General features: G+C 43.1%; 1 protein-coding gene across 3 annotated transcripts in view; it reads right to left on the minus strand.

Moving 5' to 3' along the window:
- The window catches only part of STK31 (serine/threonine kinase 31), a 93,869-nt gene that overhangs the window by 9,675 nt on the left and 56,717 nt on the right, over window positions 1–27,477 (minus strand). For all 3 annotated transcript variants that reach the window (XM_006138366.4, XM_025179112.3, XM_075922194.2), the window contains 7 exons: window positions 15,183–15,284; window positions 13,235–13,315; window positions 11,873–11,998; window positions 11,181–11,306; window positions 10,816–10,902; window positions 9,303–9,452; window positions 6,102–6,227 (listed from right to left, as the gene is read on the minus strand). In XM_006138366.4, coding sequence (XP_006138428.2) covers window positions 6,102–6,227; window positions 9,303–9,452; window positions 10,816–10,902; window positions 11,181–11,306; window positions 11,873–11,998; window positions 13,235–13,315; window positions 15,183–15,284 — 798 coding nt within the window. The remainder of the gene's footprint in view (window positions 1–6,101; window positions 6,228–9,302; window positions 9,453–10,815; window positions 10,903–11,180; window positions 11,307–11,872; window positions 11,999–13,234; window positions 13,316–15,182; window positions 15,285–27,477) is intronic.

Genomic DNA, 27,477 nt, shown 5'->3' on the forward strand with positions numbered 1-27,477 from the left:
CCTAGATTGGCACCTCTGTCTCCAAGATCTTTTCTGGTTTAGTAATGGGAGTTACTGCTCTGGGAAGTGCATCTGCAGTGAACATTCATTTTACCAGTTGTATAGATTACAACCAAATCATAGTTTTGCTTTGCAGTTTTATTGTTATGCTTTGAATCCTGAGGTACTGCTATTTAGTCATTTGCCAAATAACGCTAGTGGGTGTCCATTATAGGGACGTGAAGGACCTTGGGCTCCACGTGGCACTGCTGCTTTAAAACGCTGGGAGGAGCCTGACGCCAGGCTCCGCAGCGTTTCACAGGAGCAGTGCTGTGCAGAGCCCGGGCTCCATGTGGCACTTTTGCCTTTAAAGTGTAGCAACAGACCTAGGGCTGTTTCTGCACTTCAAAGGTGGAGACGCCTTATCAATTAGTCAAGTAGATGCAAAATGCATCGACTATTCGATAGTCAATTATCTGCAATTTAACATCCCTAGTCCATTGTATCCTGCTAAGCTATATCTTTTCCTATCCTACCCCTTTACTATATTTTTGGTGATGCCAGTAATGCAAGGCCTGTAGGACTTGACATATCCTATACGAGTTGGCTTTTGTAGTAGTGTAGCATGATAAGTAAGGGTTAATATCTTTTAGGAATTAAACTGAATATCCTCAATACCGTATTTTCCGGCGTATAGGGCGACTGGGCGTATAAGACGACCCCCTATTTTTTTAATTAAAAGATAGGGTTTCATCTTATACCCCAGCGCCCCTCCGCCTCCTTTGCTCCCAGTGTCCCTGGTCTGCTGGAGATGGTCCCCAGCAGACCAGAGGCACCGGGAGCAAAGCCTCAGCAGCTTTGAAAGCCTCAGGGGAAGCCGGCGGCGGAGCATCCCAGGCGCGCCTGGGATGTATACCCGGCGTACAAGACGACCCCCGATTTTTGGGGGATGTTTTTTAACATCAGAGGTCGTCTTGTACGCCGGAATATACGGTATTTCTTTAGAAATGGTGCAAGATTTTGTAGCAAAGTTTTCAGTTGGGTCAGTACAGAGATAGGGTATGTGACTCAGTACCTCATGAGACCTAAAATAGGTCCAAAACTGAAGACCCAGCAACTGACATTTGAGAGTAAGGAAACAGGCCTTTTTGCACCTAACTGCAGGTTCTCTCACTTTTTCCTATGTCCAAGAGTCCAATCAAGCATGTATACCACAAAATCTCTTGGTGCAGAAATCTGCTTATGGTAATTAGGGGCTGGGTATTAATAATGCAAAAAGTTTAATAAAAGCTGTGGGAATAAGGAAGCTCAGGGCTTGAGCACAAACTCTCTCTTCTCCCTAATTTAGTATCTTCTCTTTTCACGTTCAAGCCTTTACTTCACTTCTAACTTGCTCTGCTTACGAATTATCCAGACTTCACCTTGCACCGAAGTCCCACAGGCAGAGGGAGGCTGGTTTCTTTGGCACACAGTCTTCTGTTAGACGGGTATGTGAGGATGGTATTATATTAGGTAACTATCTGTATAATTAGATGACTACAATTTGTATAACCAAATTTTTTTAATGCTATCCTCAGAATCGACCTGTGAGATCAGTGCTGTATGATCTGTTTTGTTTTATTTGCCATCTGAATATCTGTCATAATGTACATAGTTTTAATTCAGTACTATCCTCATTGTGAGTGCGGCTTCTGCTGTGGGCTCCCAGATCCACCTCCAAACATAGTGACAGAAATGTAGCCGTGTTAGTCTGGTGTAGCTGAAACAAAATACAGGACTATGTAGCATTTTAAAGACTAACAAGATGGTTTATTAAGTGATGAGCTTTCGTGAGCCAGACCCACTTCCTCAAATCAAAATCTGATCTGAGGAAGTGGGTCTGGTCCACAAAAGCTCATCACCTAATAAACCATCTTGTTAGTCTTTAAAGTGCTACATAGTCCTGTATTTTGCTCCAAACATAGAGCTTCATAATTCTCAGCTTTTGTGACCTGGGGAAGGAGGACAAAACCTAGAACCTTCTAGTCAGATTGGTGAGCCTCGCCCACATGAATTCTATTATACTTCCCTCTCAGGCAACACCATTTCAACATCTGCAGTCTGGCCATGAATATATCGATTGACTCTTTCACAGGCAAATAATATTCCTAAAAGCACCTTCTCAATCTGTGCAGATTTTGTTTTTCAGTCAGTGATTTGGATTTGACACTGGTTGTCAGTCCTCATGTTTCCTCGTGTTTCTGTAAAATCACTGCACCTAACCCAGACGGTGAAACATCTGCTGAAATTTTAATAGGAGCCTGACTGCTGCACAGAACTTCAATGCTAACTTTTGCATCAGTTGTTATTCCAAGCCTTCCCAGATTCCTCTTGTTCTGTACCCCAGTACCATGTTTGGTTTTCCAGGAGTTTCCTCAAAACCGCTGCTTTTGTAGATAGATTAGGTATGAGTTTTCCAGGATAACTAATAATTCCCAGGAATTGTTGAACATCTTTCTTTGACTGCAGAGGTAGCATCTTTTCAATGGCTGAAAACTTATTTGGTTTTACACCTTCACTGAAAAAAAATATCTACAACAAGAAATCTCCTCTGTAACCTCTAACACACATTTCTGCCTATTAATTTCAAGTTAGCTGCTCTAGTTGCAACAAAGACTTCCTGGAATCTGTAACCATGATCATCTTTAATTAAGTCCCTGATGATGATGCTATCCATTGAGGTGTCGACCTCATTAATAAATTCACGAATCATATGTATGGTTTTGTGGTACACTTCTGGCACCAAAGCTATGATCAAGGGTATGAGGAAGAATCTGTATCTTTCTCATAGGGAATTAAATGCATATAGCTTTGAGCTTTCTTTGGTTAATTTTAGCTGCTAAAGTTGTGAGGATGCATCCAATGCACTGAAATATCATGGACTTAAAAATGGAAGCATCGTCTTTTCTCTGGATGTAGTTTGAAATGTTCTCTTTTCATACCTTTAATGAAGTCTATAGGATTTAAGCAAATGTGCAGCTTACCATTATTTTTCTCCACAACAAGAAAAATAATAGCCAAGTGCACGTGCTCACCCATTTCATTGGCACCTCAATTTTTTCTATTCCTTGCATTGTTCCCATCCTTGTAAGCTCAGCACTGAGTATATCAAAAGGCACTTTCCATATGGATGGAAAACTGGAGGGACCTGCTTGTTTCTCTAGACTGAGTGTTCAACCTAACAACAATCCAACCCTTGAAACAGATCATGATATTCCCAAATTAGCACCTAACAGTCAGATTCAGTATGATCCTGCAGTAAGAGTTGGCTCACAGCACCTCTTTGTAAAACTGCTCAATCAAGTTGTCATCACTATACCATAGTTGAGTTTTTCACAAGCAAGCAAAGCCTAAAATTGGCATACCTTCTTGGGGACTAGAACAAATGGGAACCCGTATATGGAGATTTTATGGTTGATAGTGGTCTATTTCTTAGCACACTACAAAGGCAGGTTTCCCCAATTTGGATTTTCACACCTCCACAACAAATGCTGTCAACAAGCCACTTCCACGCTTACTTGATTAGCCTCAAACACAAGCAACTTTTTCTTTATTTATACATCTGTTACTTCCACTCTATTACATCTGATGAAGTGGGTTTTTTTCCCCCCCCATGAAAGCTTATTCCCTAATAAATCTATTAGTTTCTAAGTGCATGTCTACACTAGGAAATTATTTCGAAATAACTAAATTTGAAATAACTCCAGAAATAACTACTTCAAATAAGCTTATTTCCTGAGGAAAGCAGGAGTACAGATTTTGAAATAATGGGTTTGGTAATGTGGATGCTCTACTGACTATTTCAAAGTAAGGGGGTTATTTCAAAATAAATCCCTAGCGTAAACCAGCGCTACGGTGCCACAGGACTTCTTGTTGTTTTTGCAGATACAGACTCACATGACCACCGAAAGGACTTTCGAAATAAAGAGTTACTTTTATTTTTGTTGATCCCAGTTTTAGTCTTATTTTCAGTCTCAATATTGTTCTGATAGAATATTAACCTGAGCACCTGTGCCCAGTTTGAGTGGAATAATTATTACATTTGCTTTCACAGGTGATGTGCAGTTCCTTTCCTCAGGTCTGCTGGATCTCAGTACCTCTTTGTAAAATTGCTCAACCAAGTTGTCATCAACTGAACGCACTTGACTTTTCTGCATTTGGGATCTACAACATTTTGCAAAATGAATATTTCTCCCACATTTATGACAGTGTTTCCCAAAGGCAATACAGTACACTGTTTGGCACCATGTTGTGATCCACACCTTCCTCTTAATTTTCTGTTCCCAGCCTTTTCCCAGCAGTGATTTTCACAGTGAGTAGGCTCCACTTTTTGAGTTGATCTTTTCTGGCTACATTCTTTACTTAGTTTGTAGATAACCTTTACTTATGAATTAGGCTCTTTGGTTTGCATTTTCATAGTTCCTGCTACCCTGCATATCTAGAGAGTTTTTTCTAAAATTAAACCTCTTTCACAGAGCAATGCCTATCTCTAACCAAAATCTTTGTCAGCTTTCCGAAGTCACAGGTCTGATTCAAGTTACCTTAATTCTATGACATATTGCTCTATGACAGCAGTTCTTAAACTCTAGGTGGGGACCCCAAATGGGTCTCAACCCCATTTCAATGGGCTCGCCAGGGCTGGCTGAGACTTGATAGATCCCAGAGCTGAAGAAGTCTAAGTCTGAGCCCCACCATCCAGGGCCAAAGCTTAAGGACTTCAGCCCTAGGCAGGGGGCTCTTAGACCTCGGGCTACCCTCCTGAGGACATGTAGTAATTTTTGTTGTCAAAAGAGAGTCACAGTGCAATGCAGTTTGATATTCCCAGGTTTTGAGCATGCATTTAAAAATGCGTGCGCCTCAAAGATCTCATTCCTTTCCTTTCCTCACATGTAGTCAAAAGTTTCATCTCATGGTTTCCTCTTTTTCAATGCATCCACACCAACACCATCAAAAAGATTGATGATTTCACTCCATAATTTTTTCTCCTTTGCCTCTGTGTCAAAGTTTTTTGCAATTCTCCGCAGCTTACCTGACAACTGCAGACCGGATGGAGGCTGCAACACATCCATTTCTGGCCTTCTTCCCTTCTTAGGATAGTCAAGCTACTGTTGTGCTCATAAAATACGTAAAAGAGCCTTTGCTATTCTCTGTTTGCTGCTCCACATGCTCCCCTTTGCTTTTCAAACACAGGCGTAAACCTCAAATTTACTAGTCTCCTTCCCATAAGGCACATTTGACAGTATAATAATCATCCTGGGGCTCCCGTTAAACAACAACCCATTGAATGAGACGTGAATAAATCCTTCATGAAAAACAAACCAGGGAGCTTTTTTTGGTGGACTGCTGTGAACAGCTACATTGTGTTCTCCACCCCTGCTCCCTGGGCATGTCTCCAAATTCCTTTATTCATAACACTGACCCTTTTGACGGAGCTTCTCTAAACTATAATCGTGTGCAAACAGCTTTACAACTGCCATATTTACGTCCTTACACTCCTTAAAACCTTTAGCAAGAGGGCACCACAGTAAAATGACAGAAAACCAGGATAGATGGAGGCAGCACAAACCACTGCAGTGCATGTTACCAGGCATTACCCAGTAACTAACTGATAATGGGGCATTTTCTCTTCTCTGACTTGATACCATAGGATAAGAGAATGAAAATCCAAGAGATACTGTAGAAAACAGAGCACCTGTCAATCCCACTCTTAATTCAGGTAACAGAAGGCATGGAAAATGAAGGCAGCTATCTATTGACCTGCAGATGAAGTTAGAGAACGCAAAAAGGATAAGAAATACAATAGTAATGACAAACTTCAGTGTACAGAACAAAAGTCTCATTTTATTAAGTGCTGCTGTTAGGGGAGACAAGCCATGCTGTAAATTGTATTGAAAAATGCATTCTTCTGCTCACAAAACCTAATTCCCACTTCCTCTGCCCCTAGCACTCAATTTAGAATATGAGAATTCATTAAAATAGGACAAGTTAAAACAGAAGAGGGACCTAGCATATATTGCTATTTATAATGCCTACTATATTTTCACAATATTAACAAAAAGTCATTTTCATACGCAATAACATACCCAGAATAGAAGGCAGCCATAGGCATACATGTCAGAGGATGAAGATGCCAGATGTCCCATTCTTAATTCAGGGGAAATTAAGTTCAAGCTACCCACTGTCATAGTGTTTGCAGAGGTACGTTGCTCCTGGAAGGGACAACATTACTATCAGCAATTTGAACGCAAACCGGTAGCACAGTAAATATTCTTGCCCATTCCCCACAGTCTCACAAGAACACCTTTTCCTTCCTCTTCCTTCAATGCTTGCCCAAGCAGGGGATTGTAAAGGCCTCCTACCATCAGGAATGGGACAGAAAATAAAGTTAATGAGGCATCACTCTTTAAATACAGGACTAGCTCGTTCCTGCTCTCACTCATGAAAAAACAACAATTCTAGTACCAAAAACTACACATGACAAGAAAACACCCCAACTCCAGTACCACAAGAAATACAGACTAAGAAGTTATGCTAATATAAAGAATACAGGACTATGTAGCACTTTAAAGACTAACAAGATGGTTTATTAGATGATGAGCTTTCGTGGGCCAGACCCACTTCCTCAGATCAAATAGTGGAAGAAAATACTTTCTTCCACTATTTGATCTGAGGAAGTGGGTCTGGCCCACGAAAACTCATCATCTAATAAACCATCTTGTTAGTCTTTAAAGTGCTACATAGCCCTGTATTTTGTTTCAGCTACACCAGACTAACATGGCTACATTTCTATCACTATGCTAATATAAAGGAAATTCAAGAAGCTACTATTCTGTTTCTCTAAAAGCCATTCTAAAATAGACAGAACTCTGAAGGCAATATATCAACTCTAGAACATCCCACAAAGTAGGGATGTAAAAAAATGGTTTAAAATATAACCGTTTAACCATTAAACAACATGGTTTCATGCACTGTGGGCTCCCTGGCCCTGCTTTTGGGGAGCCAGGTGCTGCCCTGCATTGCGGGCTCTGATAAAGAGCCTGCAGCACAGGGCAGCAGCCAGATCCCCAAGAGCAGGACCAGCCAATGAATATATAAATGCTTTATACTGCAGTATGCAGGGTGGGGCTGCAGCCAGTTCGCTGGGAGAGGGGCTGGGAGCCAGCATCTAACCATAATGGAAACTGATAAACCGATGCTTGTCGGTTAACCGTTTAAATGGTTACACTCTTACATCCCTGACAGTCTTATCTGAAGAAATTTGAAGAGGCGTGCAATGACAGCCCAGAGAAAGAAGGTGGGGGGGGGGGAGGGAGGAGGGTGTCTTATAAAAGCACTGAACTCAGAATCCACAGAATTAGCTTCTGATCTCAGTTCTGTCAGGCTTCCTGCTTTTTCTGTCTCTGACTCAGGTCCCAATCTGAGTCAGCTACATCCCTTCTCCTCCTGCTGGCTGCCTGGACTTGAGAATTACCTAGAGCTGAGCAGAGACACTTTCTGCTCTCAGTTCTCATGCCCAGAACAATAACACTCCATGGCTGCTGTAGCCAAGCTGTAATATTTTAGTACTGGTATAAGAATAAAAGTATGACGTATAATGACTGGCTCATAAGTTCTGTATATGTCTATTTCACCCTTTTCTTATGATTAAATAATGTTTGAGGTAAGGTCTTGCTTCCTGTTAGCTTTACAAATTAAGTTGTACCACATGTCTGCATTGTAAATTAAACTGTGTCTTCTAGTAACTATAGCAAAATGCAGGACAATGTAGCACTTTAAAGACTAACAAGATGGTTTATTAGATGATGAGCTTTCGTGGGCCAGACCCACTTCCTCAGTGCAGGACAATGTAGCACTTTAAAGACTAACAAGATGGTTTATTAGATGATGAGCTTTCGTGGGCCAGACTATGTAATCCTTATCTGGAATACTCTGTAAATTGTTTGGCGCGAGTGGAAGACCTGTGTAAGTGTGAAAGCCATCACAGATGCCCAGATGGTCAAGAAGTGGGAACCTTGAAGATAACCAGCAAACAGCCATTGTGTCTGAGGCTGAATTGAATTAGTAGCGTTGATGAACCCTGGAGACATGGAGACACACCCAAGACTGAGAAACATCTGTGAGAAGCCTGACAATAACCATCAAAGGATAACTGTGGAAAACATGAGATTAACACCACTTAAGGATGAATGAATCTGCAGGATGTAAGCTTCAGGGGGTAGCTGAATTAGTCTGTACAGAAAAAAACAACAACAAATGATCTGGTAGCACTTTATAGACTAACAAAACATGTATCATCTACAAGTTTTGTTAGTCTATATAAAGTGCTACCAGACCATTTGTTGTTTTTTTCCTGCAGGATACGTGTGTGTGCACGCATGTACTCTTTTCATTTTGTATTTTCAATAAACATGGCATATTGCCTTTTCCACTAGAAAAGATCTTGTGTGCTGCTTAGAAGCATAACTCTGCCAGGAGCAACTGCAGGGAAAATTCTGCCCAGCCCCTGCAGACACAATCTTCAGAGAATTTAGCTGCCACTGTTGGAGACTGGACTAGACAGACATAGACAATGCTGACCCAATACAACAGTACCCATGTTCTTTTTTTAACTGCTTTGCTGAACCAGTGCCATACAGGTGATAGAAATACTGGTGGAATAGCACTAACACTATTTTGGAATTGTTCAGAATCATTGCATACACTGTGCTTTCACATTTGATGCAGAGATTGAGTCTCCCTCATCTGGCATCCTCAAGACCTGACCAGTCCTGACCCAGGGAATTTGGCAGATCAGGGGAGAGCAATACCAACTTCTCCACTTCCAGCCGCTGACTGGCTCCGCTCCCAACTGTCGCGCCCAGGACTCTGCTGCTCCAAGCCCCGGGGCCGCAAGAGTCTGCTGCTCTGGCTGCCAGTCCCCAAGTCACTGGGTCTCCCCTGCTCCAGCCCCAGCCCCCAAGTGCCATTTTTCCTTTATCAGGCAATGGTCCTGGCCTCAGCCTCCCAGTTTTTCCCCCGTTAGTATTCCAGGCCTGGAGCACCCATGGAGTCAACTGCTGGATCAGAGTATTGCCAGACTGGGGAATCCAGATTATACTCAAAATGAAGTATTCACAATACACTGGCAAATGAAGAATTTGTCAATAAAACCTACTTTTCTTTTTTCACAATAAAGGGGGACCAAAAAACAGCAAAGGCATTTACAAAGTAGCGCACTATGAAGAATTCTGAGTGAGATGTAAGGAAATCCTTGAATATACTTGAAAATGTTTTGTTACTCTTACCACTGATTTGGTGAAGTCAAAATCTCCAACAATTCCTTGTTCTCGATTCAAAGCAAACACATTATTTGTATGCAGAGATCCATGAACTATATTAGCTTTGTGTAGCGTATGCAGACCACCTGCTACTCCTTTCATTACTTTCAAAATTTCCTGATGAAAACAAACAATTTTAAAAATTGAAGAAGTCAAGTAAAAAAAACTCAGTATGCTTCCAGTCCAGAACCACAGCAAGTATTCTGAATGGGAAAATACACAACACACTTGGTAAGATTCTAGTGAGTTGTGCAGCCAGTTAAAAAAATAATCCAGTCACACCTGGATAAATCATTTTGAAAAAACAATGTAATTACCTATTGGGATATATGTGGATTCATAACTAGTGCCTGATGAGCAATTCAAGAGGAAAAAAGCTACACACAAACTCATGATCATTTATTTAGAAGGCTCTAAGACCAAATGGCTTGTTTACAGTTGAAAATCATTTTGGAGAAGGAAAGGTAGAAAAGAAAATGACAGGCTGAGAACTCCGACAAGAGTAATCATGTCCATAGTATTTTAAAATTTGCTTACCAATATTTTTAAAGGAGAGCAACCAACAAAACAAATTCCGGTAATGTTCGAAAGAGCATAAGTAAATTAGGTCCGCACCTCCTGAGTCCTTTGAAAATGCCAGCCCATGACTGGACACAGGGCCATCTCTAGCAGTTTGGGTGCACTATGTAGCCCAAGCATCTGCAAACCTCCATGGGGGAGCGCTCGGTGGGATGGGGGGCAGCTACTCTGTAGTGGGGACCACACTCAGGGCTGCAGGGCCACGAGCCGTGGGGGGCAAGAGCAGGGTAGGAAGGAAGCAGGGGTCAGGTCCACTCTCCACACTCACCAGTAGCAGCTGGAAGCAGAATGACCTGGGCTCAGCCCGCTGTGCTAGCTCCCAGCCACATTGCTTAGAGTAGGAGATTCAACAGAAGGGGTGGGACTGCCCCCTTCCCCCGCATGCACTGGCAGCGGGAAACAGAGTAATGCAACTAGGAGCCAGTGGCGCAGAGCAAGCTCGGGATGAGTCACTCCACTTCCCACTACTGCCAGTGAACGTGGGGGCAGGCTTAACCACTTCTGCCAGCGCCAAGCATTCCCAGATGAGAGGGGACATGGGGGAAGAAGTGGAGTGAGACGAGGCAGGGACAGAGCAAGGGCAAGAAGAGGTCAGTTGGGTCAAAGCAGGGGTGGAGGGGGGAGGTTTGTCCCAGGCTCTGAAACCTTTAGGGGCAGCCCTACTGGGCACAGCCGGTGGGGCCCTGACTGGACACTCAATTGAAGTACTCATAAAAACACAAAGTGGCCTATTTCTTTGCAGGGTTTTAATCAAGAGTACTCACGTGAATGCAAGTTATACTGCCACATCACTGGCTAGCAGAGAAAGAAAAGGTGAAGTAAGAGAAGACAGAATCAAGTTGTTTTAAATATTTCATAAAAATCCTTGCCAAGGTTTTGAATAAATGTCACTGTTACTTACTTCTGAAGTTAAAGGTGTATTAGTTTGCAATGCTCCTAGACTTGCTCCTGGGTAATATGGTACCATCAGATATGCCAAAGGATCAGACTTAAAAACAAAAAACAAAAAAAACACACAAACCCACAAGCCAATAGATGGATAAAGAAAGCAATTCCAGTTAATATATCTACTTACTGTGAAATTAACTTTATTACACATTTAGTGAATATTAAGCCCTCATTAAACCAAATCAGTTTGATTGTTTACATCAGTTCTGCATGAAAGCTTTTTTTATCCAAACTTTATTTAAACAATAAGTTGAACAAAATTCTGAATGTTTTCAGATAAAAACCAGCATTCAAAAAGGATGTCAATCTGGAATTTACCTTGCACAAAAAAAGGAACATCAATTGTAATAATCCAGATTTCTCCTTCAATTCACTCCATGCTCTGTGATATTTGGCTGCTCTTTCTATCACTTTTGACTCTGTGTTTACATCTACCGAATAGCCCTGAAATCAAAATTTTCAGATGATTAAAGCTGTTAAATGTGGAATTATAACATTGTACTTTAAGAACAATGACATAAATTCTATTGCATGACTTCCTGTTGCACTGTATTATAATTCTCAACTTGAGATTTGAGAAATCAGTCCCAAATTTTCTTTACATTTTCATGAATTGTTGGACGATATAGGCCCAGTGTTCCTATTGTCCAACGAGTATTGTGGGGGGTATGAGTAGGATGGGGACAGAATGTACCAGGAGTAGAGAGTGATAGCCAGAAAGAGAAAGGTGCACTGACTCTCAGAAGTGGCAGTCAGCAGAAGAAAGGGACACGCTTGAGTTGTCCACAGAGAAGTAAAAGAGGAGACACACAGAGACAAACAGGGAAAAAACCCACTTCTTTGGTAGCGATCCAAGAGGCTAGCCAGAATTATTACTATTTCAATAGTAACCTTATAAATGCTAAAGAAGCACTTACTGAGTTCAAGCACAACAATCAACCAATATATGCTGAGCTATCAGGAGCTCCCCACACAACTAAAAATTGAAAGTCTTAGTGATATTAAATTACCTTTAAAAGAACCTTCTGTTCTTGAACTGCTGCACACACTAATGGGTGCTTAGTGCTCAATTCCTTCATGGGTTCAGCATCTAGAAGATCCCGTTCCAAGCTAACTGTCAGAAGTCCCCCAGAGTTCTGGAGCACACACACACACACCAGAAATGTCACCAACTAACTTAATAATCCAAACACTCATACATTTAAACATTCTTTGCAACCGGGGACAATACATGACACAATAACATAAGCAGGGCTTGACAAACGGTGGCGAAATCTGCTCGCCAGCCCCGCACTGCGCATGCGCAAGACCCGCATTGCGCATGCGCGCACTGATGGTGAACGGGGCGCGACCGGCTGAACAGTGATTTGTCAAGCCCTGAACATAAGGAATGTCAAACATAAGCTTAAACTAATGAGCCTTTTTTAAAATTAAAGAGAATGATTCCACTTGTTTTTTTTTCTGCTCTGTGTAAACATATTAAATTGACTGTCATTTCTTCAACACACAATTTGGACTTAATTTGTCAGTGTCCGATACATTAGCCACTAACCCCCTGTCTACTTCATATACATTAAAAACCTGAGCTCTTGACACACACCAGTTTTTGTTTTCTCCTCCCTTCACTCTGTCCCAGACACAGACAGTGTGAGCATTTCATGCTGGAATTACTGCTGGAACATTAAATCACAACATGATCAGTAAACCTGACTAATTCTGCTGCAGTCTGGATACCATATTTGAATTTATTTTCTAGTGCTGAGGTGGTCTACCCGTTAAAGACAAAAAGCCAAAATAGTGGTGAATACAGTGCAAAGAGCCGAGGGAAAGAAAACCATGCTGAGCAAAAAATAAACCACGCTGCCCCTTTAAGAGCCGCATGGGCCCAAGCATATTTCCATCAGCTGTCACATCAGATGTTCTTGTCCCAAGCAGCGCCCTGACCAGACAAGAAAAAAAAAAGGTCAGAGGAGGGGAACGCATAAGAGCAGCAGGTTCAGGAGCCAAGGCGGAGGTGCAGGAGCCACAATTTTTCCTTTTAAGAGCCACATGCAGCTTGCGAACCACGGGTTGGCCGCCCCTGTTCTAGTGACTGACTTGAGTAGGTAACACTACAAGTGTGTGTATGAGAGAAGTCTCTAGGGCATGTGAATAACGAAATCTCTCACATCTTGTTTAAAGCTTTCATGTGACCCACAACAATATGTTCAGTTGTTAAACTTGTAATTGGACTATTACCCTTAAAGACTTCATTACTTACTAGACTCTTTAGCATCTCTTGCTTTATGGGATATTTTACAAAGCCACTTCCCCTGCCCTCAAACACGCAGTTCCAGTTTCCTGCCCTTAGAAACACAGCAGGGGCTTCTTACCATATACTCCAGAATTCCTGCTTCCGGGTGAAGGAGTGGCAGCTCAGGGAACCATTTCTGCACCAGCCAAGTAAGCCTCTCCTAAATTATGGATACATTCATCAATGCCTACCACCCCCGCAAGCAGTACATACAACTAAATACCAGAAAACACATTAACTGACATTTGGGCTGTATGCTCACAAACCACTGATTTCTGAAAATATGAAGAGAATATCTTCCACTTATATCACTCAGAATACACCTGGCTTTCACTTTTTCACAGCATCAATACTGTAACAGCCTAATTGGATATATTTCTAAAAACAGCATTTGTGTGGTAATTTTAGGAACTTCCTGATGCCCTCATTTAAGAAGAGTGGCCATGGATTCTGGACCTCCTTCTTTCACAATGAGTATTTAGGAAGTGAAAGATCTCTGGTGTTTCTCTTGCCTTCAACTTTGAGGACATGTCTACAGTTGTCATTTAAAGCCAAAAAATCCCTTTTTTGAGTAAAACCCATAGGAGCATCTACACTTGTCAGTGACTTTTTGGAGAGAGACTCAGAAGGTTAACTGTAAAAAGAAAGCCACCTTCATGAGACATATACAGCTCTTACCGGTGATGCTTTTGCAGTGATGCGCAGGTGAAGACACATTCCATTTGTTTACTCTGCTATCTCATAGTGCCTACACAATCACTACTTTCAGCCAGTACCTCTGCTGCTCTGACACCAGGTGAACAGAGGTCCACTTCTTCCCTGTAAAGCTCTGAGGACTTTGAAACTCCCCTTCCTATTTTCTTGCCAAGTGCTCACTTACCATCTGGCTAGATGACAATATCTGCTCCATGAAGCAAATGATCCCCTGCTTGTAGCAATTCTGAGCTACTGTTTGGGGGAAAGGCGGCTATGCAAGGACCCAAGATCAGTGTTCCCTGTAAGCGGAGTGCTTGGGAGGCCAGCAGAGAGAGATTCAGGTGCTGTGTCCATAGCCAGCAGCAAGTTTCTCTATGGTGATGCATAGTTACACATGACTCAGAGCACATAAAATTTATTCCACACATGCACAGAAAAAGTTAGAGAGAACTCTGCCCAGGATGCCTCACAATCACTCCCTATGTTTCCCAAGAGAGTGGCACTGTGGGATAGCTGACCTCAGGGCAGTGCTCCCATCAGTGATGGAACTGCTGTAAGTGGAAACACTCTCTGAAGCCTGTGGAAGTAAGTAAACACACAAACGAGAACTCTTCTTTTACCAGTTCCCTATCACTGGTGAAACTGACAGTGGAAAAACTCAGCAACTTTAGGCATAGCCTAAGGAAGTACCTCCCTCTTCACCCCTGAAAGCGGTAAGGGAACGCTAATCCTATTCCTCATTTCCCACAGAAAAAGGCTTTATTCAGCTACCAGGCCCATACACAGGAATTTCTGTGGGGGGGAATGCCAGCTGGGGAAGGGGCTGGTGGCTGCCCACCCCGCCCCTTCCCGCAATCTCCATGGCCGAGCCTCACCCCCAGGTGAGGAAAGGGGGAATCAGACCCAGCCTTGTTCAGATGGCCAGAACATAGGGGAAGGAGGCTGGGGCAGTGCACTTCCCTGCCTTACCTAGGTTGGCCAGAATCAGCCCCAGGGCGAACCACGAAGGACTGTGGGGGAGAGAATGTTCGCACCCCCCTGCATATATACTGGGCTATCTAATCATCTTCCTGCAGCTCTGTTGAGAGGACTGAGGCTCGTACTTCCAGATTTTCCTCTACCATTCATTTTGAAAACACTGTATCAGGTGATAAAGAATAAAACTGATCATCAGAGGCTTTACAGAATATGAGCATAGTCTTTCCTTTCAGTACTGTAACATTCATTCTTTAGATTTTACTGAGAATGAATGTATATAATAAAACAACTGAAATGTAAAATGTGGTTCATATAAGTACATAGTTTAAGCTGCTTACATAATTGATACTTACATACTCTTCTTGTTCCTTGTATATTTCCTGAATGAGATTATTTCTCAGTCCAGTGATTTCTTCTCTTATTTTTGTTATTTCATGCTCACTGTAATCATCAGACTGTGTGCAGAAACACCACAATTACCATCATATAAGCCTCTCAAGATAGCATACTATATAGTGTCACCTAGTACATAAGACCTAAAAAGCAGCTTCCAAATCACATTATAATTTGAGGGTGACTCTCAAAAGTATTGTAGTATGAGGGAAAAGTCACTAACACCATCAAACCTCTTTTTGGTTTTCTAAATGATCTATTTGCTGTTTGTTTTTTAATAATGTTTCCTTTTTGGAAATCCTCTTGGCACCAGTAAAAATCTGAATTTTAAAAAGGGCATTCGGTTCACTTAAAGAGGCAGCCTAAAATATTGTCACAAGAAAATTAGGGGTCACCTTATCCTGGTGACTTGCTGGATAAGACACTTCACCAGATTTAGATATCATCTGAAGATTCCTGGCCATTGCTAAATTGTAGAAATATATTTCACAGAACCTGGACAAGAAAAAGGTATTGGAAATCAGAGTGGAGGGTGTGTTCACTTTAGTAGTGCTCACAGGAGAGCTCTGAAAAGGAGGAGAAGGGAACTTTTTTTTCCCCATATAACTTTTTAAAACCCATTCTCTATCAGATACATCAAGTTGCAACTCTCAAAAGCTCATGCCATATTAAAACTGTTAGTTTTTAAGGTGCCACCAGACTCTTGATGTTTTGGTTGAAACAGACTAACACAGTTATGTCTGAAGCCAGAGTAGACACATTGTCCTAAAAAGAAGTATGAGGGACACAAACACATTCAAAGTTTTCTGTATATGGAAAGTAAACCATGAATATGGATGCAAATATGCAAATCAACATTTGTGTATATATGAAACTAAACATACACTTATCAAGCTAGGTGGCACCTGCTGAATAGGAATGCAAATACATGTCTACCAGGCAACTGGAGATTAGGCCCTGTATATTGGAATAGGAATATTTTAAATAGAGCTCAGGAAAGAGATGCAAATGTCATTTCACAGAGGAATCTGAGATTTCAAAATCAGTTTGAGATGTGATTTGGAACAAAGCTTTAAAGTTTCGAAATTCTGTGTGTCAGAAAATTCTGAACAACTGTTTCAGATCAACATTCATATTGACTTTCTGAATTTATTAAAATATATAATATAAAAAATGAGCAACAAAAGCCCTTTCAAAAAGAAAAATGAAAATATTTAACTCAGGAAATGTAGAAACAGAGTATTCTGACAACGTAGAAAAGAAAAATTTCAAGCAGCAAAATTTCAATGAAATCTACATGACTTCAAGAAATCTTTTGGTTTTAACTAACCTGTATTTTCTAACCAACTATAAATTTAAATCAGTTTGGTCTCCTCACTCATTTTCCCAAAACTTGTTAGCGCCTCTTCCGCACTGTTAGATGATCTGCCCTGTCCTTGGCATCCTAACAGTGAGAACACATGTCCATTCCCTAATCATCCCATGTCAACTGTTACCACTACCTCTTCCCCTCTGATCTCCAAGCCTTACACACAGCACTGCCCAGTCCACCCAAAACTGGCTAGCTAACAGTATCCTCCTATTCCAATTAAACTATATTAGCATTTGAATTTTTGCATTAGCCTATGCAGCAAATCATCTGGAAACTTAAGTTACCGGATTATTTCGTTTCTTATACTGACTTCTCTCTTCCCCCCTCATTCAAAAAAAAAAAAAAATACAAACTAGGCATCTCTTCCTGAAAATAACTGAGGCCATAGAAAGTAAGACTTATCCATGAGGTGTTAGTACCTGAACAAACCTCTTCTGCCCTCTCTCTAGATGAGGCAGGTAAGATCTTTTACTGAACCAAGGGATGTAAAACCTGGTTTAATTGGTTAACCACTTAAACATTATGTTTAACCAGTTAATCAATCAAAGGGGGGCTGGGTGGGGAGCAGGGTCACTCCAGCCCCACTGGACTGGAGCGACCCATCCGCCTGCTGAAGCTGGGCTGGATCACCCCACCGCCACCGGAGGTAAGGGCTACTCCAGCCCAGCCAGAGCAGCCCCTGCCTGCAGGGCACCTGGGCTTCCCGCAGACAGAGGCTGTGCCACTGGTAGCAGGCAGGGAGCTGGTTAACTGTTAGCTGGAACTGGTAAGCATCACTCATTAAGCGTGACGCTTACTGGTTAAGCAGTTAATCTCTCATATCCCTAACTGAACCAGTGTCAGAGAGAAAAGTTTTCAAGCTACACAGAACACTTCCTCTGAGATTTAAGGAAGAACTCTGTGTAACTTAACAGAGAAGTAGCCGTGTTAGTCTGATCTTGGTAAAATAGAAAAAACAGTCATGTAGCACTTTACAGACTATCAAGATGGTTTATTAGGTGATAAGCTTTGGTGGGGCAGACCCACTTCTTCAGATCATATTCTGGTCTGCCCTACGAAAGCTTATCACCTAATAAACCATCTTGTTAGTTTTTTAAAAGTGCCACATGACTGCTTTTTCTGTGTAACTTGAAAGCCTGTCTCTCACCAACAGACAACTATCCAATAAGAGACACCACCTCGCCTATCCCGATCTCCAATATCCTGGGACAAACATGACTACAATACTGCATACTCTCTCCGAATCAGTATATTCCAATGTTGAATGGAAATACTATTCCTATGGCAGATTAAATATGAATTTAAATAGTAAAGCCTTATTTCATGATATTATTGACATGCGTGGAAGAGACCATCCATCACAAAATATACTTTTGGAAGATTTATCTTGAGTGGGATAGATCTGGGGGGAGAAGAAAATAATACAAAAGTAATACATGTCCTTTCTGGACCTTATCTTTCCTTTCAGACCAAGACATGTGGGATGTAGCAAGCTGTAAGGAAAAATTAGAAGGATAAAGAAATGAGATTAGCTACAGCATCAGTTTCTAGTGATCTTTGACTACCTTTCTCCACTGACAATTCTCATACTTGTGCTTGGACTGATACACAGGGGGTGATACTTAAATGTCATATGGAAAACTTCTGGGTTCAATGACCACTTAAATGGTAAAGCTGTTAACTACAGTAGTTGTGAGCTTGTGTGTTCAGCATCACTATTACGTGAATGTCTATAATGATGACATTCTGCTCAGAAAAGTCTTTGTATTCTTTCACTGTATAGATTTGACCTGCTTGTGTTCCCTTGCCATTTTATGTCTGTCAGGCACTGAGTTGTCTAACTGAGGCAATATAAGTTCCTCCATCGTACTCTCCTGGAAGTCTCAAAGAGCTGGCACCCCCCTTTTCTCTTGGAATTAGTTTATCTGGAACCTTTCTGACCTTGATGACATTCCTGTGCTTTGTGGTGTCTCAGGCTACCTATAGCATCACTATCCATGGTGACAATTTGGGATTCTGGATTGTGTAGGAAGGATGCTACCAACACATGGACTTGCTCTCTCTACCAGCTTAGGGACCTGATCTTTATGTGGTATCCTCACTTTCCTTTTCCTCTTCTCTTGAAAACTGTTACAGGCTCTTAATATTAATCCTTTATCCTTTCTAGTGTCACTTTACCAATGAAATAACCTTTAGCACAAAGACTGTAAAACCTAGGAGCCAAAGGCAAGGATGAATGCACAAGGTACTCCTCAACACCGTGGATAGCAATGCTCAAATCTTGTCAAACCTTTCCTATGCGGTGAGCTAATGTGACACCAATATCTAAAAAGGGCTCTAGAGGTGATCTTGGCAACTTCAGACCAGTAAGTCTGATGTCAGTACCGGGCAAATTAGTTGAAACTAACTGAACTAGTCAAAACTAAGAATAAAACTGTAATACACATAGATGGAAATAATTTGTTGGGGAAAAGTCAACATGGTTTCTGTAAAAAGAAATCACGATTTATAAATTTACTAGAGTTCTTTGAGGGGCTCAACAAACATGTGGACAAGGGGGATCCAGTAGATATTGTGGAGTTAGATTTCCAGAAAGCCTTTGACAAGGTCCCTCACCAAAGGCTCTTATAAGTAAAGTAAGTTGTCATGGGATAAGAGGGAAGGTCCTCTCATGGTTTGATAACTGGTTAAGAGACAGGAAACAAAGGGTAGGGAAAATGGTAAGTTTTCAGACCGGAGAGAGGCAACTAGTGGTGTCCCCCAGGATGCATACTGGGATCAATCCTATTCAACCTATTTATAAATGATGTGCAGAAAGAGGTAAACAGCGAGGTGGCAACATTTACAGATTATACTAAACTGCTCAAGATAGTTAAGACTAAAGCAGACTGAGAAGAACTTCAAAAAGGTCGCACCAAACTAAGTGATTGGGCAACAAAATGGCAAATGAAATGTAATGTTGATAAACGCACATTGGAAAAAATAATCCCATCTATACATATAATATGATGGGGGCCTAATTGTGCTATAACTACTTGCAAAAGACATCTTGAGAGTCATTGTGAATAGTTCTCTGAAAGCATCTACTCAATGTGCAGCAGCAGTCAAGAAAGAAAACAGAATGTTAGGAATCATTAAAAAAGGATAGGGAATAAGACAAAACACCTTATTGCCTCTATATAAAACCATGCTACACCCATATATTGAATACAGCGTACAGATATTGTTTCTTCATCTAAAGAAAGATATATTGGCATTGGAAAAGGTTCAGAAAAGGGCAACAAAAATTATTAGGGGTTTGAAATGGGTCCCATATGAAGAGAAATTAAAAAGACTGGAACCTTTCAGCTTAGAAAACAGGAGACTAAGGGGAGGGGAGGAATATGATAGAGGTCTATAAAATCGTGACTGGTATGGAAAACGTGAATAAGGAAAAGTTATTTACTTGTTTCTCATAACATAAGAACTAGGGGATCACCAAATGAAATTAATAGGTAGCAGGTTTAAAACAATCAAAAGGAAGTTTTTCTTCACACAGTGCATAGTTAACCTGTGGAACTCCTTGCCAGAGGATGCTGTGAAGACCAGGACTTTAACAGAGTTAAAAAAGAACGAGATAAATTCATGGAGGTTAGGTCCATCAATGGCTATTAGTGAAGATATCCCTAGCCTCTGTTTGTCAGAAGCTGGAAACAGATGACAGGAGAGGCATCACTTGATGATTCCATGTTCTGTTCACTCCCTCTGGGGCATCTGGCCACTGTTGGAAGACCTTTGGTCTGACCCAGTATGACCGTTCTTATGTAAAGCTTGACTCCAAGGCAGATGGTCCTCTGAAAGAGAACCAGGGAGCTCTTTTTTAAAATTTACCATACACACGTGCCTACAGCTCAGACACAGTCTAGGTAGGCTGCTTCTTTCAATATTGCATGGGATGAGTGTAGTTTAAAAAAAGATGCATCTGGACTCCCTAGAAACTCCTTAGGCAGGACCTTTGTGAACATTCACTGTGGGGAGGACAAACTGCATAGAAACATTTTCTACTAACAGCAGCTATTTTATAAACATCCTAAAATAACTGCAGGCGTCAGGGCCTTCCACAACTATGCAGACAAGCTTCTGCCAGGTCCATTATCTGCTCTCTCAGAGTGCAGCAATAGAGAAATGAAAGTCCATATCCTGTATTCAGTCTTATCCAACCCACTCAGCCTCTTAAAGTCCAACTCTGCCTGGACTTCATTACTTCTTTTTTTTTCTTGTGACAAAAACAGACTAGAGCCCATGGAATTTTTGCTTTGAGCAATAGCCTGTGTCACAAATAATTGTAGAAGGTGTGAAATTTCCTTGAGACTACTTTCTTCCTTGTCATTGTTTATCAAGGCTGGAAAAGAAAGAATGTGCAAGAACCTAAAGCTCCAGAATGCAATGCAGACACTTTCTCTCATATACCCTCCAGCAAGCCCCTATCTTTTGATCAACACAGGGCACACAACAGGAGGGGGAACCCACTCCTCTCTCGCTGGCCTCTGACCAGAACTGTGTGGTATATCAAAAAAGCCCCTTCCCACGATGCATGGGAAGCCAGATCATACCTAAGTGAGTGATATTGCAATGACACTCCAATTTGGTTGTAGTTTTCTGTGCTAGAGATGTTAAATATTGGTTAATTGAATAGTCAAGTAACCTCATTAATTCTTATCAGTTAGTCAGCTCTTCTATAGTCCCCAGGGGTGGGGCCAGTGCACTCCAGTCTCATTCCCGAAGAGCTCCCTGACACTCCATGCTGCTGTCTCTGTATCAGAGGCAGTAGTGCGAGATGCCAGGCAGGAACTGGTCCCCAAGGAGTACCAGTTTAAAAACCAGCTTCCCTAGCAGACTTCCCTAGCCTGTTGCCCGGTGCTGCTGCCTCTTCTCAACAGACAGCAGTGCAGGGTAGCAGAAGCCCCTGTCTAGGTTGTGTCTGAGCTCCCAGATCCTGCATGAGCCGGAACTGAGCTGGGCTGCCTGCCCGCCTGCTAATACACTTTAAATGCAGAGCCACAGCAGGGGTAAGTCCCGGACCCGTCACAAGCCAGGACTGAGCCAGGCTGCTGGCCAGCCTGCTAAAAAATGTACTGGCAAGGGTGGAGGGAGAGTAATGTGTGTAGTCTATAGCATTAACTTATAAGCTTTTGCTTATCAGTTAATCAACTACAGTATTACATCTCTATTCTGTGCCACTGCTTGAAAAGACAGTTACCTGTTCTGTAACTGGTGCTCAGATGTGTTGCTCATGTCCATTCAACACAGGTATGTGGATTTACCTGCCACATGCACAAGTGCCAGAAGTTTTTCCCTAAGCAGTAACTGTCGGGGTTGGGGTCCCAGCACCCCCTGGAATGGAATGTATGCCATGCTATATAGGGCACTCCCTCCCACCCACCCCCTCACCCCCACAGCCCTTCCCTCCTTAATTCCTTCTTACTGCCTGTGACAGTGCTTGGATCAGCATGCTCTAGCCTTAGCATTCCCTGATCCTATTGTTTTGTAAATAGTTCTATCATTAGTTTACATACCTACAAATAGTTGAATTCTTGATTCTCCTAGAGACTTTGGGGGGGCGAGGGAGGGGCTTTGCATGCCACAGGCCTATGCCAGTCAGTGATCCGCATGCGAACTGCTTTCATTGTCTGGGGGGAGGACACATTTTGGACAAGTGTAGAATGTGCAGGTCCTTCTGTCCCAGCACCATTAAACAAAGGAGCATTAGGGTCCAGGTGCTTCTAATGGAATCCGACCTTTGGTCTTGCGAGGAAGTGTGGACTCATCACCAAGCACCAGTGCATCGGTGCACAGCACACCACCAGCGTGGACGGCTCAGCACCATTTGCTGCCCACGATCCCAGCAAAACAAGCTAGGAAGCCAGGCAGCGATAAGGCCCCATGTAAAGACCAGGGGAAGAAAGGTGACCAGTCAGCTGACAGGCAGGAGAAGGCGTAGGTGGCAGTGAGCCCTCCTACCCAGTCACCTTCCCTGGTGCTGCAAGTCCGTCTCCCCTCCACACTGGAGGCATTTCAGGCCACACAGGACTTTCATACTATGGTGGTACCACCATCCCTGGTATCAATGGGACCTCGGTACAGGGGAAGACACTGTCTGGCCCTCGGTCACCAGGTACCGCCCAGTGCCACTGTCACCCAGCATCCAATAGGATTGCACCTCAAAGTCCCCAGAGCTCTGTTAGAGAGAGGCCAGCGCATGATGCATGGGCTCCTTCGTCGCCAGTGCATGTACTCTCCCAGCAGGCATGTACTCTCCCAGCACCACAGGCTCCGGAGAGATAATGGGTCTCCTACTCGTCACATCAACTGTGCTATTCACTGCACCATAGATATTCGCAGGCACCAAGCTACTCCAGTCCTAGAGGCCCATCTTGCTGGTCCCAGTCCCCATCGCTGCACTGAGGCTCTTCTCTTCCATGCCGGTCCCCGGATTGGAGGAATAGATCTGAGTGCTGTAGCTCCTGGCCTACAAGTTGCTCAAAAGAAGAGTCTCCGAAGAAGAATGAGGATGGAAGAGAGGAGTATAATACAACTGAAGGGTGTAGCCTTCCTCTGCTGTACACTGCAGCCAACAGTGCCAAGTGATGAGACCATGCTAGGGATGTAATAGTGTATTTGGTTAAACGATAAACCAGATGCATATTGGTTAACACCACCAGCTACACTACCCTGCTGCAGCTTTGCATTTAAAGTATTTTGGGAGCCAGCGGGCAGGCATGCTGGTTCAATCCCTGCTCACTCCAAGTCCCAGCAGCTACCCCTGCTGCAGCTCTGCAAGAAAAGTAATTTAGGAGCCAGTGGGCAGGCAAGCTGGCTCAGTCCTGGCTCATTCTAGGTCCCAGTAGCTACCTCCACTGCTGCTTTGCATTTAAAGTATTTTGAGCTCCCAAAGGGCTTTAAAAGCAGAGCCGCAGCAGGGGCACCTGCCAGGACCCAGTGTAAGCCAGGACCGAGCCAGCCTACATGCACACCAGCTCCCAAGCTCCTTTCAATGCAGAGCTACAGCAATTAATTATGTAACCAATAAAACTTGTGTCGGCTGCATGGTTACTGGATTACATGCTGCCTAGCACAGCATGGCCTAGGAATGTTAAAGTAGTAGAGTTGGATGGAAGGGAGTAGATGCCTACTTGCATAGCCCCTGTTCTATTTCTTAACCAGCTCTTGGTGAGGTAGTGGAGCTAAAAAGTGGACTGATTGCATATGTCTGAAGCATTTCCTCAAAAGATACCAGGGAATAGAGGCCCAGGAACCTGACAGTAGTCCTGGAATATTTCAGGCCTAGGAATTTTGCATCCATCAGTTTGAGGAAGAGGGAAGTTCCCTCAGATGAAAGGAACTGAATGGACTGTTGAACTTCTGGTGGCAGTCCCAAGGACCAGAGCCACGAGCACCTTCTCATACCATTGCTGATGCCACTGTTCTGGCAACCATATCAGATGAATCTGAGGTAGCCTGAAAGGAGGCCCACCCTCCCGCAGAGCAGAGGATTCTTGTCTGAACTCCTGAGGCAGTAAGTCCTTGAATTCTGACATGGAGCCCTGGACGTAGTCATACCTCTCTAGCAAGGCCTGCTAATTGGAGATGCAGAGCTGTAACCCACCAGTAGAATAAATCTTTCTATCCAACAGGTCCAGCTTGAGTCCTTTGGCTGGGTGAGGGAGAGAGGGGAAACAAAGCTTGTAGTCTCCTTGCCAGTCTCTTTCATTGGCCACTGTAACCTTAAGGGGTTGGGGGGGGGGGTGTATACAGATATTCATACCCTCTGGCAGGAACATGGCACTTTTTTTTCCTCTGCTGTTTTTGAAGTGGGGGGCAAAGAGAATGGGGTCTGCCACAGGGACCTCACCGGACCCATAATGGCCTTATTGAGGGGCACCGTCCCCTTTGACAGGCCATCACAACTACACTGAATTTACAAGCCACTCTTCTCAATAGCTCCTTGTGAGTTCTGAAGTTGCCCTGAGACACCAATCTTCTTGAGTTCCACGTAGGCTTCTCTGAGAAGGAGGCAGCCAGCACCAATACAGGACATTCACCTCTTTTTCAATACTGACCACATCACACAGTCCAAAGTCCTAAGTACTGGTACAGGCTCAGTATCAGAATCTGGGTCAGATGCCAGATGATTTAGGTGGGCCCTTTTCTCAGACACCACTGAGTGCGATTGGCTGGAAGGCAGTCCCACAACTGGAGGGAAACGCCAAAACCCCAAAAAGGCCATGGACCTGCCCACAGGGCCTGGGAAGACACCCATACTGGGGTTCAACAAGGCCTAGGTCAAGCTACTGGTAACAGCCCTGTGGTTGGATGCAGAACTCCTCCTCAGACTCCAAATGGGGATCAGTGCCCCTCACTTCCACCAGCTGCTGCCAAATGTCTGAGGAATGGTGACAGTGGGAAGTCTTCACTGACATCAGCAGAGTTGGTTTCCCTCTGGTCAGTACCAGACTACTCTGTGCCAGTTAGGAGCTTGGGGGAACATGCTCCCTTCTCTCCAGTAATCTCACCTGCCCTCAGTTGCCTCTCCAGGGTCAGTGGTACCGTGAGAGTCATCAGATCCCTGACTGCTGCAAACACCTCGAGGGCAAATAGCATGGAGATCCCATGGGAGTCACAATGTCTCCCCAATGCTGGTGGATAGTCTTGCACTGCGCTCAGAAACACCTATGAGCAGGGCAGAACCATCAATGTTGCTTGCAAAGTGGGGGTAAAGGAGTGGCCTAATGCATGTTGCACTCCATGACCCTCCCTGTTTATCCTTACTCAAGTCCCAGAGAACGTACCTTCTTGGGACACTGCTTTTTGTGTTTCCTCAGTCCCAGGCAAGAGGCCGAGAAACTTGGGCTGCCATAGGAACACTCCACACCAATGTTGAGGTACTCAGTGTCAAGTCTCACCAAATTGGCTCTGATGCCAATCTGAGTGCAGCTTCCATCCGACTGGACCACAGCCTAGACTTAGACTCCCAGTCCCCTCTCATACAAGGTTTTAACTGGCAGCGTATCTGACAACACTCTTACACACAAGTCTCCTGCAGACACTTTAGAAAGCTGGATTGTGCGTCATTCACAGCAGGAGGGACAAGGTTTGAAGTTCAGAATCTGGGGAAAATCTAGCCCTAAACAACTGCGGATTTCAACTAATTACACTGCTATTAAAAGAAAAAAAGTGAAGGTAACTAAACCTGTGAAGTCAGGAGGGAATAATGGAACCACTAGAAGAACAACCCTGCAAGGCAAGAGGAGTTGTTTGAGCAACCGTTATGATTGGCAAGGAGTAACTCTAAGGGTGTGGAATCATCGAGGCCCTTATACCAGGACACGTGCACCCCACACCCAAGGGCACTAGTGCTAGCCTGATGGATTCTGCTCGGAGAAAAATCCTCTAGCATCTGTGCATACAGTGCACGCACATCTAACATGGAATGGGCATGAGCAAGCACTCAAAGAAGAACTGGAAGCATTTCAGAGAATGCTCCCATAAAGCGGTCAAGTACTTCAGCCTCTGCTTAGTAACCTAAATTTGCTCTCTAGGACTTCGCTCCTACTTTTCCTACATGTACCACCAGCTCTTCCCCAGCATAGCACAAATATCTTAATACGTCTTCAGAGATCTACAACCTTTGAACCCAGCATGTCATTCACCATGTGATTTTCCCAGTCATAACAAACCCACCTATGTATATTTCCAATGAATCAATGATCAACCCCCCATTACTATTACCTGTCTCTTCCTAGTAACTGGGATTCCCTCCCCTGAAGAAATATACTCCGTGCAAGAAGGTATCATGACTTTATCTGAAAGGCGGATCCTATAATATTGTTTCACTCTACTCCAGTTTGATATTCTCCTTCCCCAAAAAACTCCCATCCTTCTCAACAGCACAAAGCTTGTCAGACTAGGAGTGCACTGTTGTGTCCTGGAAAATCTCTTCTGTGTACCTCTATCTGCCTTACTCCTCCAATTTTGGTCTCAAGAGCCCATACTCATTTTGTGAGGGCTACGTGCACACATATTCCACTTGCCCACAAGGTAGATAAATCATGTAAGTTGCATTCACTGCAACAAACTGGATGGCCCTCATTCTGATAATGGACTTCAGCCCGTATTATATTTAGCGCCTGCCTATTTTTTTGTTTTTTGTCTGTCTGGAAGGGAGAGGTTGAGAGTGGTTTAGTGACCTGAGTTTAGAGAATATTGATTAAGTGTATCTGGCTCTCACTTCCCCCACACAAAATGCCCATGTTTGTGCAGCTAAGTTGATGCTTATCTTCTCTTTCTCCCTGCTAGTGCTGGGGTAATACTTACACACCATAAGACTCACTCAGTGGAAAAAGAACTGACAGCTGTGGCAAAAAATGACCTTTATGCTCCACCAGTGAGCAGGACCTATCTGCTCTCAGTGAGGTCACTAGGAGTTCAAAACAAGAAAAACAACAATATTGGTATGTTTATCTTCTTTGTTTTTTTGATTCCCCACACTTAAATAGGGAGGAGGCAAAAATATTCATATAAAAACCTCAAGTGATCAAGGAACGCCAAAGTATAATCCACAGGGAGGTGAACAAAAAAGGAATGTGAGAAACCAAGAAAGGTGAAAGGGATCACATAATGAACACAGGAAACTAAGAGATATTCTTGCTTAGTAGCACATGAAACATGACTAGGTCACGACACAAAACTATCTCCATACTTCAGAAGAACTCTGGCCCAGACTAATATTTGAAAGCTTCTGCTCAGCCTTTGTAGTCAAAATTGCTTAACTTAAAATTGGTCTTCAAATGCCTGTTTAGTCAGAATTTCAAGCAAACTTTTTCTATCTTGCAAACTATAACCAT

The sequence above is a fragment of the Pelodiscus sinensis genome, chromosome 2, assembly GCF_052426305.1.
Source record: "Pelodiscus sinensis isolate ZL-2025 chromosome 2, ASM5242630v1, whole genome shotgun sequence".
In the NCBI taxonomy this organism is placed as follows: Eukaryota; Metazoa; Chordata; order Testudines; family Trionychidae; genus Pelodiscus; species Pelodiscus sinensis.